The 16043-nt window shown below is 32.2% G+C and overlaps 2 protein-coding genes across 2 annotated transcripts; both read right to left on the bottom strand.

Annotated features, from left to right (window-relative positions):
• Positions 1 to 24: 24 nt before the first annotated feature.
• On the bottom strand, positions 25 to 9171 carry rnf141 (ring finger protein 141). Its single transcript, XM_051134489.1, has 6 exons — positions 9062 to 9171; positions 5763 to 5957; positions 3763 to 3871; positions 3416 to 3597; positions 3202 to 3309; positions 25 to 1263 (listed from the first exon to the last, which is right to left on the bottom strand). The coding sequence occupies exons 2-6, from the start codon at positions 5894 to 5896 to the stop codon at positions 1113 to 1115; spliced, it is 684 nt and encodes a 227-aa protein (XP_050990446.1). The 5' UTR covers positions 5897 to 5957; positions 9062 to 9171; the 3' UTR covers positions 25 to 1112.
• Positions 9172 to 9363: 192 nt separating this feature from the next.
• On the bottom strand, positions 9364 to 12503 carry lyve1b (lymphatic vessel endothelial hyaluronic receptor 1b). The gene is made up of 6 exons (XM_051134484.1): positions 12367 to 12503; positions 12101 to 12266; positions 11756 to 11895; positions 10243 to 10656; positions 10068 to 10146; positions 9364 to 9990 (listed from the first exon to the last, which is right to left on the bottom strand). Exons 1-6 carry the CDS (start codon positions 12446 to 12448, stop codon positions 9813 to 9815), a joined length of 1059 nt encoding a protein of 352 aa, XP_050990441.1. The 5' UTR covers positions 12449 to 12503; the 3' UTR covers positions 9364 to 9812.
• Between the last annotated feature and the right edge of the window lie 3540 nt (positions 12504 to 16043).

Genomic DNA, 16043 nt, shown 5'->3' with positions numbered 1-16043 from the left:
GAAGTAGTAAGAACTGTTTCAGCCTTCAAAAAAATATTCTATTTACTTTATTATTCAAGATTTACACACAGAAAGGGAACACTGAACATCCCAGTTCAGTCCATATTTAAAAGAACTCTCCTTCAAAAGAACACTATCACAAAAGAAAGCAGCAACAAGTGTCATTTCCTCTGAAAAAAACTACTAACACCCAATCCAAATCTCTATAAATCAGTGAGAATATTGCAGAAATTAACTTTTTTAAAACTAGATTATTAGATCTTAACTGGATTAAATCTTCACAAACTGCCACACAAATTTAGATTTATATATATATATATAAAGATTGATCTATACATGTTTTATAATACAAGTGAATTCCCTAATCTGACAAATTCACAGTTTCTCTCACACACGAAAGTGCAGAATGAAAAGTCTAGGATTTCAAACCACCAAAAAATATGAAAAACTGACTTAACCGCCACTGAAAGTCTCAGTGATGGCCTATAAAATAAATGTTTCACTTGCAACTCATTAAGCTGCAGAAGAAAACACGCAAATTGGTTCATTCTCAAATGTTAATCCTTCCCAATTATGTTTCATAATGAATGTTATACGAGACATGCCCTATAATTAACATTTGGTCCAGCTTACACACAGATAAAGATTTCATGTCAAACAGATCACTACAGTTATTCCGTTAAACCTTAAAATGCACATCAACTGTTACTGAATCATGTGTGACTGAATTATAGCTTCATTACCATTAAACTGTTGCACATGCTGATACTGTGATGCTTATTCAAATATTACAAGGCCTTTACGGATGCAATTAAGTGCAATTACTTCACAAACAAGATAAAACAGCAAGTGCAATGAGGCAATGGAGTTCTATAGCTACATGTTGTCTAGCACTTACCTACATACAGTTCACAGTCACATCTATGAATTGTTCAGGTGTTATGATGCTAACCTAAAAATAGTTTTTAAAAGTCAAAATAATCAGCAGTTATTGCCTCCAGTGAGTGGCACTACAAAGTGCAACAAATACCCATTATAGTCACCCTATGAAATAACTGTTTAAAGAAGGTTATGGGGAGACAGTGAGTATGACAGTGGCACAGTGCTTCATTTTAAGGTCTGTGTGGGTGCCCGGCTTCATCCGCTAGATTGAGAATGTACCCAGCTATGTCTTCCTCCGTAGGAGCATCTGACATGACCCATGATTCATTAGCGGCAGTCACCTGAATCCGACAGACTGGGCAGTTTCTGCTCTGACCGCTCCTATTAGAGGCACAGACACACAATTAAGCTGGGTTTGTCATGGCTGATTCGAATGATTTATGGATTCTGTCATTATTTATGGTCATAATGTTCCAAACCCACTTGACTTAATTTTTCTTTATACTTTCTACTTTTTTCCTCCCATATAATGAAAGTGAAAAAGAACTAAAGCTTTCAAGCTTCAAAATGATCAAACAGCAGTATTTATAGTTGAAGTCAAATACACTTTGTAGAATCTGCAAAATGATAATTGTTTTTAAGAGAGATCATACAAAATGCATGTTATTTTTTATTTAGTACTGACCTGAATATGATATTTCACATAAAAGACATTTACATATAGTCCACAAGGCAATATAATAACTGAATTTACAAAAATGACCCCGTTCAAAAGTTTATTTTAAAAAGTGATTTTTAAAACTGTGTTGTTATCTGAATGATCCACAGCTGTCTTTTTTTTTTTTTTTGTTTAATGATAGTTGTTCATGAGTCCCTTGTGTGTCCCTAAAAGTTAAACTGCATGCTGTTCTTCAGAAAAATCCTTCAGGTCTTTGGTTTTTCAGCATTTTTGTGTATTTCAACCCTTTCCAACAATGACTATATGATTTTGAGATCCATCTTTACACACTAAGAACAACTGAGGGACTCATATGCAACTATTACAGAAGGTTTAAATGCTCACTGATGCTTCAGCATGAAACACAATGCATAAGAGCCAGGGGGTGAAAACTTTTGAACAGAATGTGGATATGTACATTTTTCTTATTTTGCCTAAAGATCATATATTTTTTTCATTTAGTGCTGCCCTTTAGAAGCTACAGAAGATACTTATATGTTTCCCAGAAGATAAAATAAGTTCAAATTACCCTGATCTTCAAATTCAAAAAGTTTTCACCCTCCCTTAATACATTGTATTTCCTTCTGAAGCATCAGCATTTGAGCATTTGAACCTTCTGTAATTGTTGCATATGAGTCCCTCAGTTGTCCTCAGTGTAAAAAAGATGGATCTCATACGGTCATTGCTGGAAAGGGTTCAAATGCTGAGAAACCAAAGTATTTTTTGGACCTGATAGATTTTTCTGAAGAACAGTGGGCAGTTTAACAGTTCAGGACAAACAAGGGACTCGTGAACAACTATCACTAAACACCTGCGGATCATTCAGGTAACAACATAATATTAAGAGTCATTTAGACTTTTGAACAGGGTCATTTTTATAAATTCAATTATTTTCTTTTCTGGACTATATTGTAAATGTCTTTTATGTGAAATATCTTATTCAGGTCAGTACTAAATAAAAAAATAACATGCATTTTGTATGATCCCTCTTATTTTGGTAAAATAATGAACATTTTATAGATTCTGCAAGGTGTATGAATACTTTTGACTTTAATTGTAAATGATTACATGTGTGTTATTTTAATATTGTTTAAACAAATTTGATTTAAAAAGTCTGAAGAGTTGAGTCAACCTTGGATCCAGTTCACAAATTTGAAAGCACTAGTTCTAAATAAAACATTATTCAGATTTTCTCCTTTTGTGCCACACAGAATATGAGTTTGGAACAATACGAGGGTGAGTAAATGATGACAATTGTAATTATTTAGGTGACCTTATCCATTAAAGGGACAGTCAACCCAAAATCGAAAAATCTGTCATCAATTACTCACCCTCGTGTTTTAAAACCTGTTTTAAAATGGTGTTTCATCTACAGAACACAAAAGAATTATTACGCTATTTTGAAGATTGTTAGTAACCAAACAGTTCCCATTGACTTCCACTGTATTTTTTAATCTATAAAATGGAAGTCAATAAATCAAAATGGGAATCCAAGTACGTAAGTCATAGAGTTTTGGTACAACATGAGGGTGCGTAAATGATAACAGAATTTTCATAATTGGACTGATGACAAGTCATGATAATGAATCACAGATTCTTACCACTTGTCAATACACTTCTGACAAAAGCTGTGTGCACAGGGCAAAATAAGGTCTGCTTTCCCATCCATACAGATACAGCATTCTTCTTCATCCGTCAACTGTTTCACCCTGTTACAGAGCAAATTTGACTTGGTGAGACAATGAGTCATGTAATTGTGCATCATTACATCAGGTGCTGACATGGTAAACAGAACAAATGCAGTCTTTAAAGTACCTGCCCATCCACATGCTGGCCTGGCAGGTAGCTTCTGATGACAGCGGTCCAGAGGTTCCCTCTGCTCCCGCCTCTGAACTCAATACTTCAGCTGCCTGACTTGTGATGTCTTTGTAGAGCTGGATAAACTGGTACAGATTCATAATGCGGGAGGCCTCCACCATTCCATCCTCCTTGTTAATCTACAAGCAAACAAAGAGCAGTAATAATTGCCATCCCACCCTAGATAAACATCAATCACACACTTAAAATTTAGGGTACAGAGCAAATTACTAATGTCTATATTATTTAGTTTAACTAAATAAATAAAATTCGAATAAATTCAGAGGTTTGTACATTAATCTCACCTTGGTGCACACTATTCTTACAACAACCTTCCATAACGCTGTTGCATCAGATCCCGGCTGTACTTCAAACAAAAGATGCTTCTTTTGGCCAGAGGCTAGTTTAGCAGTTCTGTGGATACAAAATTAAATCATATTACCTATTACATTACATCAAACTGGATAATGTGTATGTTTTTTTAGATTAAACTCCAAACTTAAAAATATACATGATATATTGTTAGCTCATTCTTACTTTTTTACACCTTCATATTCACTGTAATACATTATATATTTGTATTTTTATTATTTTAGATGAGATTAGAAATGCTCCAGTACTAACCTAAGCTTACTTTTAGATCCCTTGCAGGAAAAGAAACACTTTCTAGGTAAGCATTATATACAGGATGGACCAGAGGGAAATTACATTATATCTTTATGTTTTATATATATTATTTAATATTATGATATTTCTATCATGACAACTCTCTGAAGATTCTAGCATGGTAATGGATTTAACAATGTTAGTGTATTTTAATGTATATTAATTTATTTAGATCTGCTACGCTGCTGTAGCATATATAATAACATGATTATAAAAACAGGTGGAGCTGGGGAGGTGGAGGGTTTCAGGGTTTCACTACAAACTCTAGCTTTCTCTAGTGAATTCTAACCATCCATTTAAATGTAAATTAGCAAGCCCATTGGCTGCATATGCAGGGATCTACAGTGCGACCATTTCAGTTGCATTTGCGACTAAAAACTACTGCGTGCGACTAAAAAAAATCTTTAGGAGCATCATGTGCGACTGACCCGATCAGCATATTTGTGTTTGGGCTGAGGGGAGCTTCAAAGGTTTCTACGTGTTTTTGCAACTTTGAGTAATGTATCACAGATATATCTTATGAATCCTTTCATAAACAAAGTATATAGAGAGGGTAAATAAGAGATTCACTGTACAGAGTAGGGAGCTTTGTTGATTATAACAGAGTTTGTAAAAGAGATATTGATTTAATACAACAGTTAAACAAGAAGTTAATATTAAATTATTTACATTGTCTGACTATAACACTATCGCCTGATTTTGCTCTATTTCGTCATCAAAAATAGTCTGAAACAACTGAGCATTTCCATTCAAACACAACGGTGTTTTGTTTATGAATGAACATGCGTTTTTAAACTAATCTAGTGAGTCAATGATTCAATTTCCCTTTCATAAAGACAGTCACTTTCTTTATTCCTGAATGAATCAGTCGTTCGAACAAATCAAATGAATGATATGATTCAGTAATTAAATCAGTGATTTGCCGCCACCTACTGGCAGATTTAGTTTCTTTTTTAGAGTATCTTCTCAGTCATTTAATATTTCTGTATTCAAAATGCTAAGTTTAAAACATTAATCTCAACACGAATTTATGAATTTGATTGCACCCATGCCACCTCACAGCCTCATTAAACATGACACGTACAAGCCACTTTTGTGTTCTTCTGTGCCACCTCTGTAGTACAGATGAATTTTGTTAACACTGATTTCATTTGATCGGTAACTTATTCTTATTTTACTTGTTCTCATTCTGTTTAATTAGAAATTTTAAAAAGCTTAAAAACATACTTTTTTAAAAAATTTGTCATAAAAGATTTAAAAGACACACTTTTAATAAAGATAGAAAATGCCATTGCAAAGGTAAAAACAAAATTCCCCCGTAAATCACTTTAAGAAGTCAAATATCACCTCGTAATGGGAAGGCTAATTTTTTTATCAGATTTTTTGATTAATGTTTAGAAGGTGCTCCTAAAATTTTGACTATGCTCCTAAATTAAGTAAAAAGAAAACTAAGCGTAGAGCCACTTAGTTTAACACTGTGAATATCATCAGTGTGTGCCATCTAGAGTTTTATGACAAAACTTGGCATTACTTTTAATATAAGATCAGTAATATTATGGTTTATACAGGACATCATATTCTTATCAAACTGTGGAAAGTTATTGCATCACTAAATGATTAATCCTAAAACCACACTTACACATCATTGAGCTCTGCCACACGACCCAAGAACTCATCATAGGTGAGGTAGCCACTGTCACGCACTAGCCCCACATGTTTGATTAGTTTCTCAGGCAGTCTGGTCACTGCCTGGCCAGAAAACTGCTGGCCCATCTTGGCTCCAGACGGAGGTCTGCTCCAAAACAACTCTAGACCTCATTCACTGCTGGAGGCCCTAGATAAGAGAGAATGTTGACATGACACATCATGCAGTGTGACGTGCTATACTTCAAAAAACACTACTTCAAACAGCTTTTTCACACAAATGGAATTTTATTACCTCATGTTAATTGATTGAATACACTCAATATTTATATTCCAAATTCATTTGTCACACCAAATGTATATTTAAATTGAAGGCTAAAATGTGGTTTCAACTATTAAAAGAAATGGTGACCAGCCACAGCACCTAAAATATCGATATTTTATTGTATAGCACATGCACAGCGGGATCCCAAATTCTGAGACCTCAAGTTTCCACAAATTTTGAACACATTTTAGTAATTGCACAGTTAATTCTCATTTTGTATTTTCAGAAAGTTTTGGAATATTTGTCACTACTGAAACACAGTAATATTTAATTTAATAACAAGGGTTTGACCGGTAACTTGACCTATATTGACCTGTTCAGATTTTGCTTACATCTTCCTTGTAAATATTTTTTTTTTCTACTTTATGAAAAGGTTTTCAGAGGTAAATATATAACAATTACAATTTTAACAATATTTCAAGTTTCATGAGATTTGATTTTGAATCAAATTTTTCTTTGTAAAAGGCAAAAAGGTTGATCATACTGATTTTAGTTGATAATTCAGTATACTTTATTTTTGACAAAACATCCCATGTTTTGGTTGTGACAGTAATGTTTTGATAGCAACCACATCAAATTACAGAATTTTAACCCACATACTAAAATTCCCCAAATAAAGGATTACGTGTTCCCCTTAGTCACAACCGAAACAATGATGACATGTTTCGGTTGTGACTGTTATGGTACATTTATGGGATAATACCAAAAAAACAAAGATGTCACTATTGAAACCTCACCAAATGTTTCCAAATGCTTCGGTAGTAACAATTTTGAGATACTTTTGAACCTAGCTCAAAAATGCTAATCAGCAAATGGTTAGCTAGCACAGTTCTGAAGAGTTGTACACATATAAAAACAAAACGTTATGGAATAACTACCAAAATAGTGTGTTTAACTATAGAAAAATGGCGTTTATAGTTACATTCTTTAAAGTTACACACAGTTTCATACTTTTGAACACATTTAGCTCAAAATGATGAGACCTGCCTACTCACGTTGTAGCTACGAGAGAGAGTGACACATAAATATTTCCTGATCATAAATGTAGGGGTGTAGTTAAAATCATTTTCAGCCAATGGACTAAAACGTGCACTGTTTCGGTAGTGAAATGAAACTGAGGGACATTTTTTTCACAAAAAGGTTCAAAATATAATAATATATATATATATATATATAACTTCATATTAAAAAAAATACATAAAAAAATATATTTTTTTAAAAACAACTGAATAAAATGCAAAGATTATTTCAATATAATTTTCATAAGTTGAAATTTAGGGGTTAGGGTTCGGGACAGCAAATACCCAATAAATTATGATTTTATATATATTAAGCCTACAGATATTTTAAATATTATTGTGGGTTTTAAAAGATAATAAAAGGATCTTAGTAAACATCTAAGATCATTCTAATATGCTTATTTGCTGATCAAGAAACATTTATTATTATTATTATTACTATTATTATTTTCAATATTTAAAACAGCTGAGTAAATTTTTCAGGATTATTTGATGAATAGAAAGATCCAAAGATCAGGATTTATCTAAAATAAAAAGCTTTTGTAACATTATACACATTCAAAAGCTTCAAGTCAGTATATTTTTTACTTTTACTATTCATTAAAAAAACTTCTACTCAGCTGTTCAACATAATAATAATAATAAATAATAATAATAATAATAATAATAATAAATGTTTTTTTAAAGCAGCAGATCAGAATATCAGAATGATTTCTGAAGGATCATGTGACTGCAGTAATGATGCAAAAAATTCAGCTTTGAAATTACAGGAATAAATTACATTTTAAAATATATTCAAATAGAAATCAGTTATTTTAAATAGTAAAAATATTTCAGAATTTTACTGTTTTTGCTGTACTTTGGATCAAATAAATGCAGGCTTGGTGAGCATAAAAGACTTCTTTAAAAAAAAAGTTATTGTGTTCAAAAACTTTTGACTGGTAGTGTATGTGTGTAACAAAATCTAAAATCCAAATATCAGCATATTGTAGATATTTTAATCACATTTTGAACATCGTTATTCCAATTTTCAGGACACTGATTATTATAATACAAGATATTTTTTAAAAACAATTGAATAAAATGCAAAGATTATTTCAATATAATTTTCATAAGTTGACATTTAGGGGTTAGGGTTCGGGACAGCAAATACCCAATAAATTATGATTTTATATATATTAAGCCTACAGATATTTTAAATATTATTGTGGGTTTCAAATGATCTTAGTCAACATCTAAGATGTGGGACAGAAGTTTGCACCAATTCTGCAGAATGGCCCATATAAGTATTGTATTATGTAAATATTTGCTATTTTTTTGTGACACTAATTATACGAACTTCTTTGTACACACAATTAGATAACATTGCTTCCTGGACCCCACTGTCCATATATTTTAACCTAAAATATTGATAAAAATGAAGTGTATGCTCGTGTTATTAGTCAGATAAACAATGTGAACGTGACGTGCTAAAAATCATGGCCACAAATGAATCATGTTAAACTGACGATATTAAATGACTCACCACTCTAGTTATATTATTATTAATTACTCATGTAACATCAGTCATTGTTCATATATATCGATGAAGTTGTTAGTGATATCAGTGGTACATTTCGCAGACTCCAGATATTTACAATAAAGGTGTACCAATACTTTCGAACTGAACAGGTGTTTATTCATCTTCTTACCTTACCCCATTGTTTACTAAATCTAACAAACTGTTTTCCAAAAGATGTAACAACCAAGCAGAAGAGTAAACTATGTATATTTGTTTCAGAATGTGACGAATATAGACGATGCTGATATAAAAACATCCAGCTAACGTTACCAGTGTTAGCATGGCTAGCCAAAACAATACATAAAGACCATAACGCAAACACACCCAACACTTAGTACTCGCTACAAATGTACAAGAACCCAGCGAGATGTAAATAAATGACAACAAACCTGCTGACATTTGTTTTTTCCAGGCAAATATTCAAGATGACAAGTAGGATGATAGCAAGAAAACCTTGACGCGGGTTGATGATGTCACGATCACGCTCAATGGTAAAATCCATTGAACCTTGATACTCACAGACGTGTCAACAAGTAAGAATTGAAAGAGTGCAATTATTATCATTTAGCCTTATCATATAGTCCTATTAAAAACAGACTAGTATTTATACCCGTTATTGATATTTGTAAGTAAAATAATATGTGGCCATGGACCACAAAACCAGTCATAAGTGTGTTTTTATTTTTTTTAAATCGAGATTTATACATTATTCCATTATTATGTTGAATCTGAGGGTGCAAAAAAAAAAATATATATATATAGAAAATCGCTGTCCAAAAGAAGTTCTTAGCAATGCATATTACCGATCAAAAATTAAGTTTTGATATATTTACGGTAGGCAATTTACAAAATATCTTCATAATATTTACTTAATATCCTAATGATTTTTGGCATAAAAGAAAAAACTATAATTTTGACCCATATACTGTTGGCTATTGCTATAAATATAAATATCAATGCTACTTACGACTGATTTAGTGCTTCAGGGTCACATATTTGAAAAATAAATGAGCAGCAAACTAAAAACAAAGTAAGATTTAAACTCTTTTTCCACCCCAAAAAATCAGTATGACTTCCTTTCTTCTGTGTAACAAACTTTTTTTTTTTAGTACAGTGTTTTTACAAAAATGCACTGTTTTTTTAATGTGAGTTCGGGTCTTGTTCCATTTGAAGGATGATGCTGTTGCATTTCCTATTGTTGTCTTTGTTGGTCTGTTCTGGCATCCAATGCCTCTCACTTATTTGTTTCCACATCTCGGTTTCAGTAATCTGATTTTGCCTCATTCTGGTCCATGATGGAAACTGCCGTCCTCTTTTACTAAAGCAAAGCACACCAGTCAGTGAAGAGTATGCATGTTACAACTCTTTTCTCATGACAGTGGATTAAACACTTACATTTTAAGATACCAAGCTGCACCTGCTGCTGACAGCAGGAACAGTAGCACGATGGAAATGATGACATATGTTTTGGGAGCTGTTAAAATATAAAAAAAGACAAAAGTGTGTGATAAAAATGAATGTGCAAAGTTATTTAATAATTAAGGAGGTGATCTAAGTTTCAAAACCCAACCTCTAATGAATGGTTTGCTCAGCGTTGTGGTCTGGGACAATGCAGGCTGGTCTGTTTGAGTTGAACTATGCTGAAGAAGAAAATGAGTGGATGAATGAGAGGAAGACGAGGTTGAGAATTCGGGCGAAGTTCTGGGAGGTAAATGAGATGCTGGGTTTGTTGTTGTCTGGGAACTGTCACTGATGTTAGAAAGATTAAGAGTTATAAATGTTTCAGAGGAAGTGCTGATAGCAAAGGAAATGGATGGGGTGGATGTGTAGGGTGGAAGGGATCTTGATGTGTAGGCGGGAGTAGAGGTTGACTTAATGGATGGCGGATGGGTTGTTTTAATGGAATAATGGTTGTTTGATGGTGTTCTTCCTCCTGTTGTAGGTTGAGGCCTGTTTGATGTTGTTTCAAATGATCCACCAGGACCTGAGGTGCATTGTGAAAGTAGATTGTAGATTTGTTTACTGATTTTACAATTATACACTACAGTCAAAGGTTTTTGAACAGTAAAATTTTTAAAGTCTTTTCTGCTCACCAAGCCTGCATTTATTTGATCCAAAATACAGCAAAAGCAGTAATATTGTGAATGTTGTTGTATTTAAAATAATTGCTTTCTATTTGAATATATTTTACGATGTAATTTATTTCTGTGATCAAAGCTAAATTTTCAGCATCATCACATGATCTTCAGTGTCACATGATCCTTCAGAAAGCATTCTAATATGCTGATTTGCTGATCAAGAAACATTTATTATTATTATTATTATTATTATTATTTTCAATATTTAAAACAGTTGAGTAAATTTTTCAGGAATATTTGATGAATAGAAAGATCCAAAGATCAGCATTTATCTGAAATAAAAAGCTTTTGTAACATTATACACATTCAAAAGCTTGAAGTCAGTATATTTTTTTACTTTTTTTTGTTAAAGAAATTATAGAAACTAATATTTTTATTTAGCAAGGCTGCTTTAAATTGATCAAAAGTGATGATAAAGACATTTATAATGTTACAAAAGATTTCTATTTCAGGTAAATGCTGTTCTTCTGAACTTTCTATTCATTAAAAAAACTTCTACTCAGCTGTTTTCAACATAATAATAATAATAAATAAATAATAATAATAATAAATGTTTTTTAAAGCAGCAGATCAGAATATCAGAATGATTTCTGAAGGATCATGTGACTGCAGTGATGATGCAATTCAGCTTTGAAATTACCGGAATAAATTACATTTTAAAATATATTCAAATAGAAATCAGTTATTAAAAATAGTAAAAATATTTCAGAATTTTACTGTTTTTGCTGTACTTTGAATCAAATAAATGCAGGCTTGGTGAGCATAAGAGACTTCTTTTAAAAAAAATCTTTGACTGGTAGTGTATGTGTGTAACAAAATCTAAAATCCAAATATCAGCATATTGTAGATTTTTTAATCACATTTTGAACATCGTTATTCCAAATTTCAGGACACTGATTATTATAATACAAGTATTTTTTAGAAACATATTATAAATATAATTACCTGCTGGCTTAAAACAGTAAACGTCAAACATTTTGCTGATGTCAGCTCTCCAAACACTAATGCCTAACACGTTTTTACCACATTTTTCGTTTTTCTCTGTTCGAGGAATAACTGCGATTTGCTCCTCAACCCAACCAAACCTGTGTGAAAGCATGATATTGCAGTCTTAGAAGTCCAAAGTAAAGTACTTTGAAATTACATAAGGCATGCAGATTTTTTAAATATCATTTAAAAATAACAGTAATATTTCCTAAAAAAGCAGATCAATGTCATACATTTACAATAATATATTTAATTTGACTATATAATGTCTATTTAATTGTCACTCATTAAATAGTGATTTACCTGCATGTTTGAAAACCATTTTTGTTTGCTGTTTCCACTTCAGCCTTATTAGCAATTCTCATTTTAATAGCCTCACATGCCTCTTTAGCTGTGGTGGCATTAAAACTGTACACGTTGTTCTTGGCTTGGACTAACAATACTCCAGAAATCCCATCATTTGTAGGGACTAAAATCAACCAACAAAAGATGGTTTTATTAAAAAGTGCAAAAATGTAGATTCACAAACCATTAAAAAAATCAACAGAACAAGAAAGAGATAAACCTACCTTGGATTTGATTCACATCTAGACAGAGTGTGCTTGCAAATAAGAAGAGTGGTAGACATAATGGTAACCAGACTCTAGCCATGACTGCAGAACATGCCACCAAAACTGTTCAGAAGCTTGAACACAATCATTCTGATGATGCTGCAGAAAGAGACCCATGAAAATAGGAAACAGGAGGTTGAGGACGATCTGTAAGATGACCTTCCCAAAGAGGGCATTTAAACCTAGGGCAAAGGACATCTACAAAACTTTCACGTCCTGTGGTTGTACACCGTCTTTGAATTTTTAGATACATCATGAACATATAGACATTCTGGACAAGTTGAAAAAATATCTTCCAGGTAGCTATTTTGTCAAGTAAAGTCACTGTTATTTCTATAGTGCTTTTTTACAATGCAGATTGTGTTAAAACAGGAAAATAGTGTGTTGAAGGAACCAAAACTGAGGACAAAACAGCTGACACACAAAAAGCGAACACAGCTGAACTAGAGTGCACTAACACAAAGCATGTTTTTTTTAAAATACATAAAAATAAAATTAATAATTCAGCCACAATGCAATAAAAGCACACACACACCAAGGAAACATCGAGAGTACAAAACAGACACACACACAGTCAAACACACACAACACACTGTAATACACATACAAATGAACCGGTGTGGCTGTAACAATACAGCAAAACTGAGCCAGAAGACTCAAAGAAGAGGAAAATTGAAAAGAAATCAAATTGATCAGCCTGTGATAAAGCATTCCGGTTAATTTTTTTTTAGATTTTTGTTAAAGTTTGATGTCATGGGTAACAAAATGTCTTTCTCTGTGTTCAGGTCCGACTGTAGTAAAGTTAATGCAAAAACAGACATTTCAAACCAAAAAAAATGTGTATGTCTTAATATATATCTGAATTAGTATTTATGCCTCAAAACAACTAGAAAATTGACAGGCCTTTTATATAGCGCTATATAGGAATCTAATCTGACTTCTGCTTTAAATGCAAATGAGCTCTGCTAGAGGGGCCTCTCTTCTCTCTGTGGAGTGACCAGCCTGTCTACTTTAGCCACTAAACTTGCTAACTAGCACATTGTTAGGAAAGGCGACCGCAAAGATTAATTTAAAAAAAAAAAAAACCTTATTCTCACTTCTGCTGTAAGTGAAGCTGGATCACGAATGATTCGCACGAACATAGACGAATAAATGTAGATCGGGAGGCGCATTACCTTCACAAAGCAATCGACTGCATCTCCAGCGGCTCAGATGAGTAAATGAAATCGCTGCTCCGGCATCAAAACGATGGAGGTTGGACTGTTACAACTGATCTGAGGTAAGATGCTCATGTCAATCAACTATCGTGGGAGCGGCCTCTGTCGGTGTTACGCCACAATGACAGGCATCTGAGAATGGCTCAATTTGAAAAAGGGGATATTATTTTTTTTACAGATAAAACCACTGCATGGATTTTCATCATTATAGGGTAGATGTGTACATACACTGCCAACACGCATTAATGTTTAAACAACATGTACAAGTGAACTTAGCATCCGATGACCCCTTTAAGACAATGCATTAACATAGCATGGTAAGACACACCAATTTGCAATATTGCAAGCTGTTTTGTACAGCTAAAAAAATAGCTGGATGCGGATAAAAGCGGAAACTAGACTCATAAAAGAGAAAAATAAAGTGGATACTGATTAATTTCCAGCAATAATTACCTTTAAAACCCATTTGAACACCTCATGAAAAACACTCACAATGCAATTCAGAGATTTTATTACAAAACAAATCACTTAAAAAGACACCAACACAGCAAGGTAGAAGAAAACTGATCTTAGGCTAGTGCAATTATATACGAATCATCAACAAGCAAATGATATTTTACAAAAATAAAATAAATAAAAAATAATCATATCAGTCAAGTCAAGCTTTACAAGGGCTCTGAATCTCTGAATCTGATTTCTGCATGCTTCAACATTAAATCCATTCATCTTCAGATCTGTTCTTCAGAAACATTACTAATAGGACATTATTATTACCTAAACTTTACAATAACTCAGCTCCATTTTAAATACGGTTCAATACAGAAAAAAATACATCAGTATGTAAGGCATCAAAGCAGAACACTGAATCAGTGGAATACAGTGCCAGAGTGTCCGAGAACCAACGAAAACCGTCCAAAATAAAGACCCATTTGAGATGAATGTTCAAAAAGCAACTCGGTCTAAATTAATTATTTTGAGCTCCATAAAATTGATTCAAGTCATCACTAAAGTTTCGCTGCGTGACGTGCAGGTGTCATGGTGTCATGATGTCATCGTGTGCATACGTGCCCAGTCTGTTTCCTGTGTATGCGGAGAACTCATCTGTGCTCCCAACACCGTTGTTGATCTCTGAGGGATGAAACGAACATAAAACTTATTAGCCAGAGTTTCACAGGGCAGATTTGTCCAATGGGGGGCAATACTGGAGGTCTTTTTTTTTGTTTGTTTTTTTTTGTTTTTTTTGTTTTTTTAGAGGAATGAACATTCACAGAGCCTACAACAACACTTTTGTGCCGCATCTTCCCCTGCATATTGAGTGATGTCAGTGCTGGTAATAAGACTGGACTGCTGACCACTGTTTGTGTAAGTATACAGACTGAGAGACAGGGTGTCATGTGACAGTTTATACAACCGCAATCACTTGTTTCTGAATCACTGGCTATGTGAACCATCTTAACATTATTTTTGAACATTTTGACTGATTTCAATCATATAATGTTTCACTGGAGCTGTAATAACTGCAGTAAAGGAATTTAAAAAAAATTACATATACACATATACATATACATACATACATACATACATGTATATATTATATTATATTATATTATATTATATTATATTTATACACATATATACACATATAATATATATATTCAAATTTATACACACACACACACATATATATACACACACATACATATATACATATATATATATATATATATATATATATATACACACACACACACACACACACTTAAGAACGGCAATTATCTGAAATAGAAATCTTTTGTAACATTAAAAATGCCTTTAGAATCATTATTTTAGATCAATTTAAAGCATCCTTGCAAATTGGATATTTCTAAATAATAATAACAATAATAATAAATGTATATTTATTATACTTTATTTATTTATTTATTTCAAGTGCAGAAATATAAACTAACAACCAAATAACACAATCTAAATTTATACATGACTTCAATGTCAAATTTTGTCTAATAAAATAATAAATATAAATATATATATGTGTGTGTGTGTCTATCTATCTATCTATTTATATATATATATATATATAATATTATATATATATATATATATATATATATATATATATACACACACATACATACATATATATATATATATATATATATATATATATATATATATATATATATATATATATATATATATATATATATATACACACACACACACACACACACACACACACACACACACATACATACATACATATATACATATATATATAGACACAGATTGTGTTATTTGGTTGTTAGTTTTTTATATTTCTGCACTTGAAATAAATAAATAAATAAATAAATAAATAAATAAATAAATAAATAAATAAATAAATAAATAAATAAAGTATAATAAATATACATTTATTAT

Source organism: Labeo rohita, chromosome 18 (genome assembly GCF_022985175.1).
Source record: "Labeo rohita strain BAU-BD-2019 chromosome 18, IGBB_LRoh.1.0, whole genome shotgun sequence".
Taxonomy (NCBI): Eukaryota; Metazoa; Chordata; class Actinopteri; order Cypriniformes; family Cyprinidae; genus Labeo; species Labeo rohita.
Note: the sequence above shows the minus strand (reverse complement) of the source record. Positions and strands in the feature narration are given on the sequence as shown.

Excerpts from the sequence above, each read along its gene's own strand:
- rnf141 (XM_051134489.1), bottom strand. The coding sequence starts at position 5,896 with ATGGGCCAGCAGTTTTCTGGCCAGGCAGTGACCAGACTGCCTGAGAAA. Across the intron at positions 3,598-3,762 it reads TAAGAATAGTGTGCACCAAG|ATTAACAAGGAGGATGGAAT; the intron begins GTGAGATTAATG and ends GTTTGCTTGTAG. Across the intron at positions 3,310-3,415 it reads GCCAGCATGTGGATGGGCAG|GGTGAAACAGTTGACGGATG; the intron begins GTACTTTAAAGA and ends GCTCTGTAACAG.
- lyve1b (XM_051134484.1), bottom strand. The coding sequence starts at position 12,448 with ATGGCTAGAGTCTGGTTACCATTATGTCTACCACTCTTCTTATTTGCA. Across the intron at positions 11,896-12,100 it reads AATGGTTTTCAAACATGCAG|GTTTGGTTGGGTTGAGGAGC; the intron begins GTAAATCACTAT and ends GCTTTCACACAG. Across the intron at positions 10,657-11,755 it reads TTACTGTTTTAAGCCAGCAG|GTCCTGGTGGATCATTTGAA; the intron begins GTAATTATATTT and ends AATGCACCTCAG.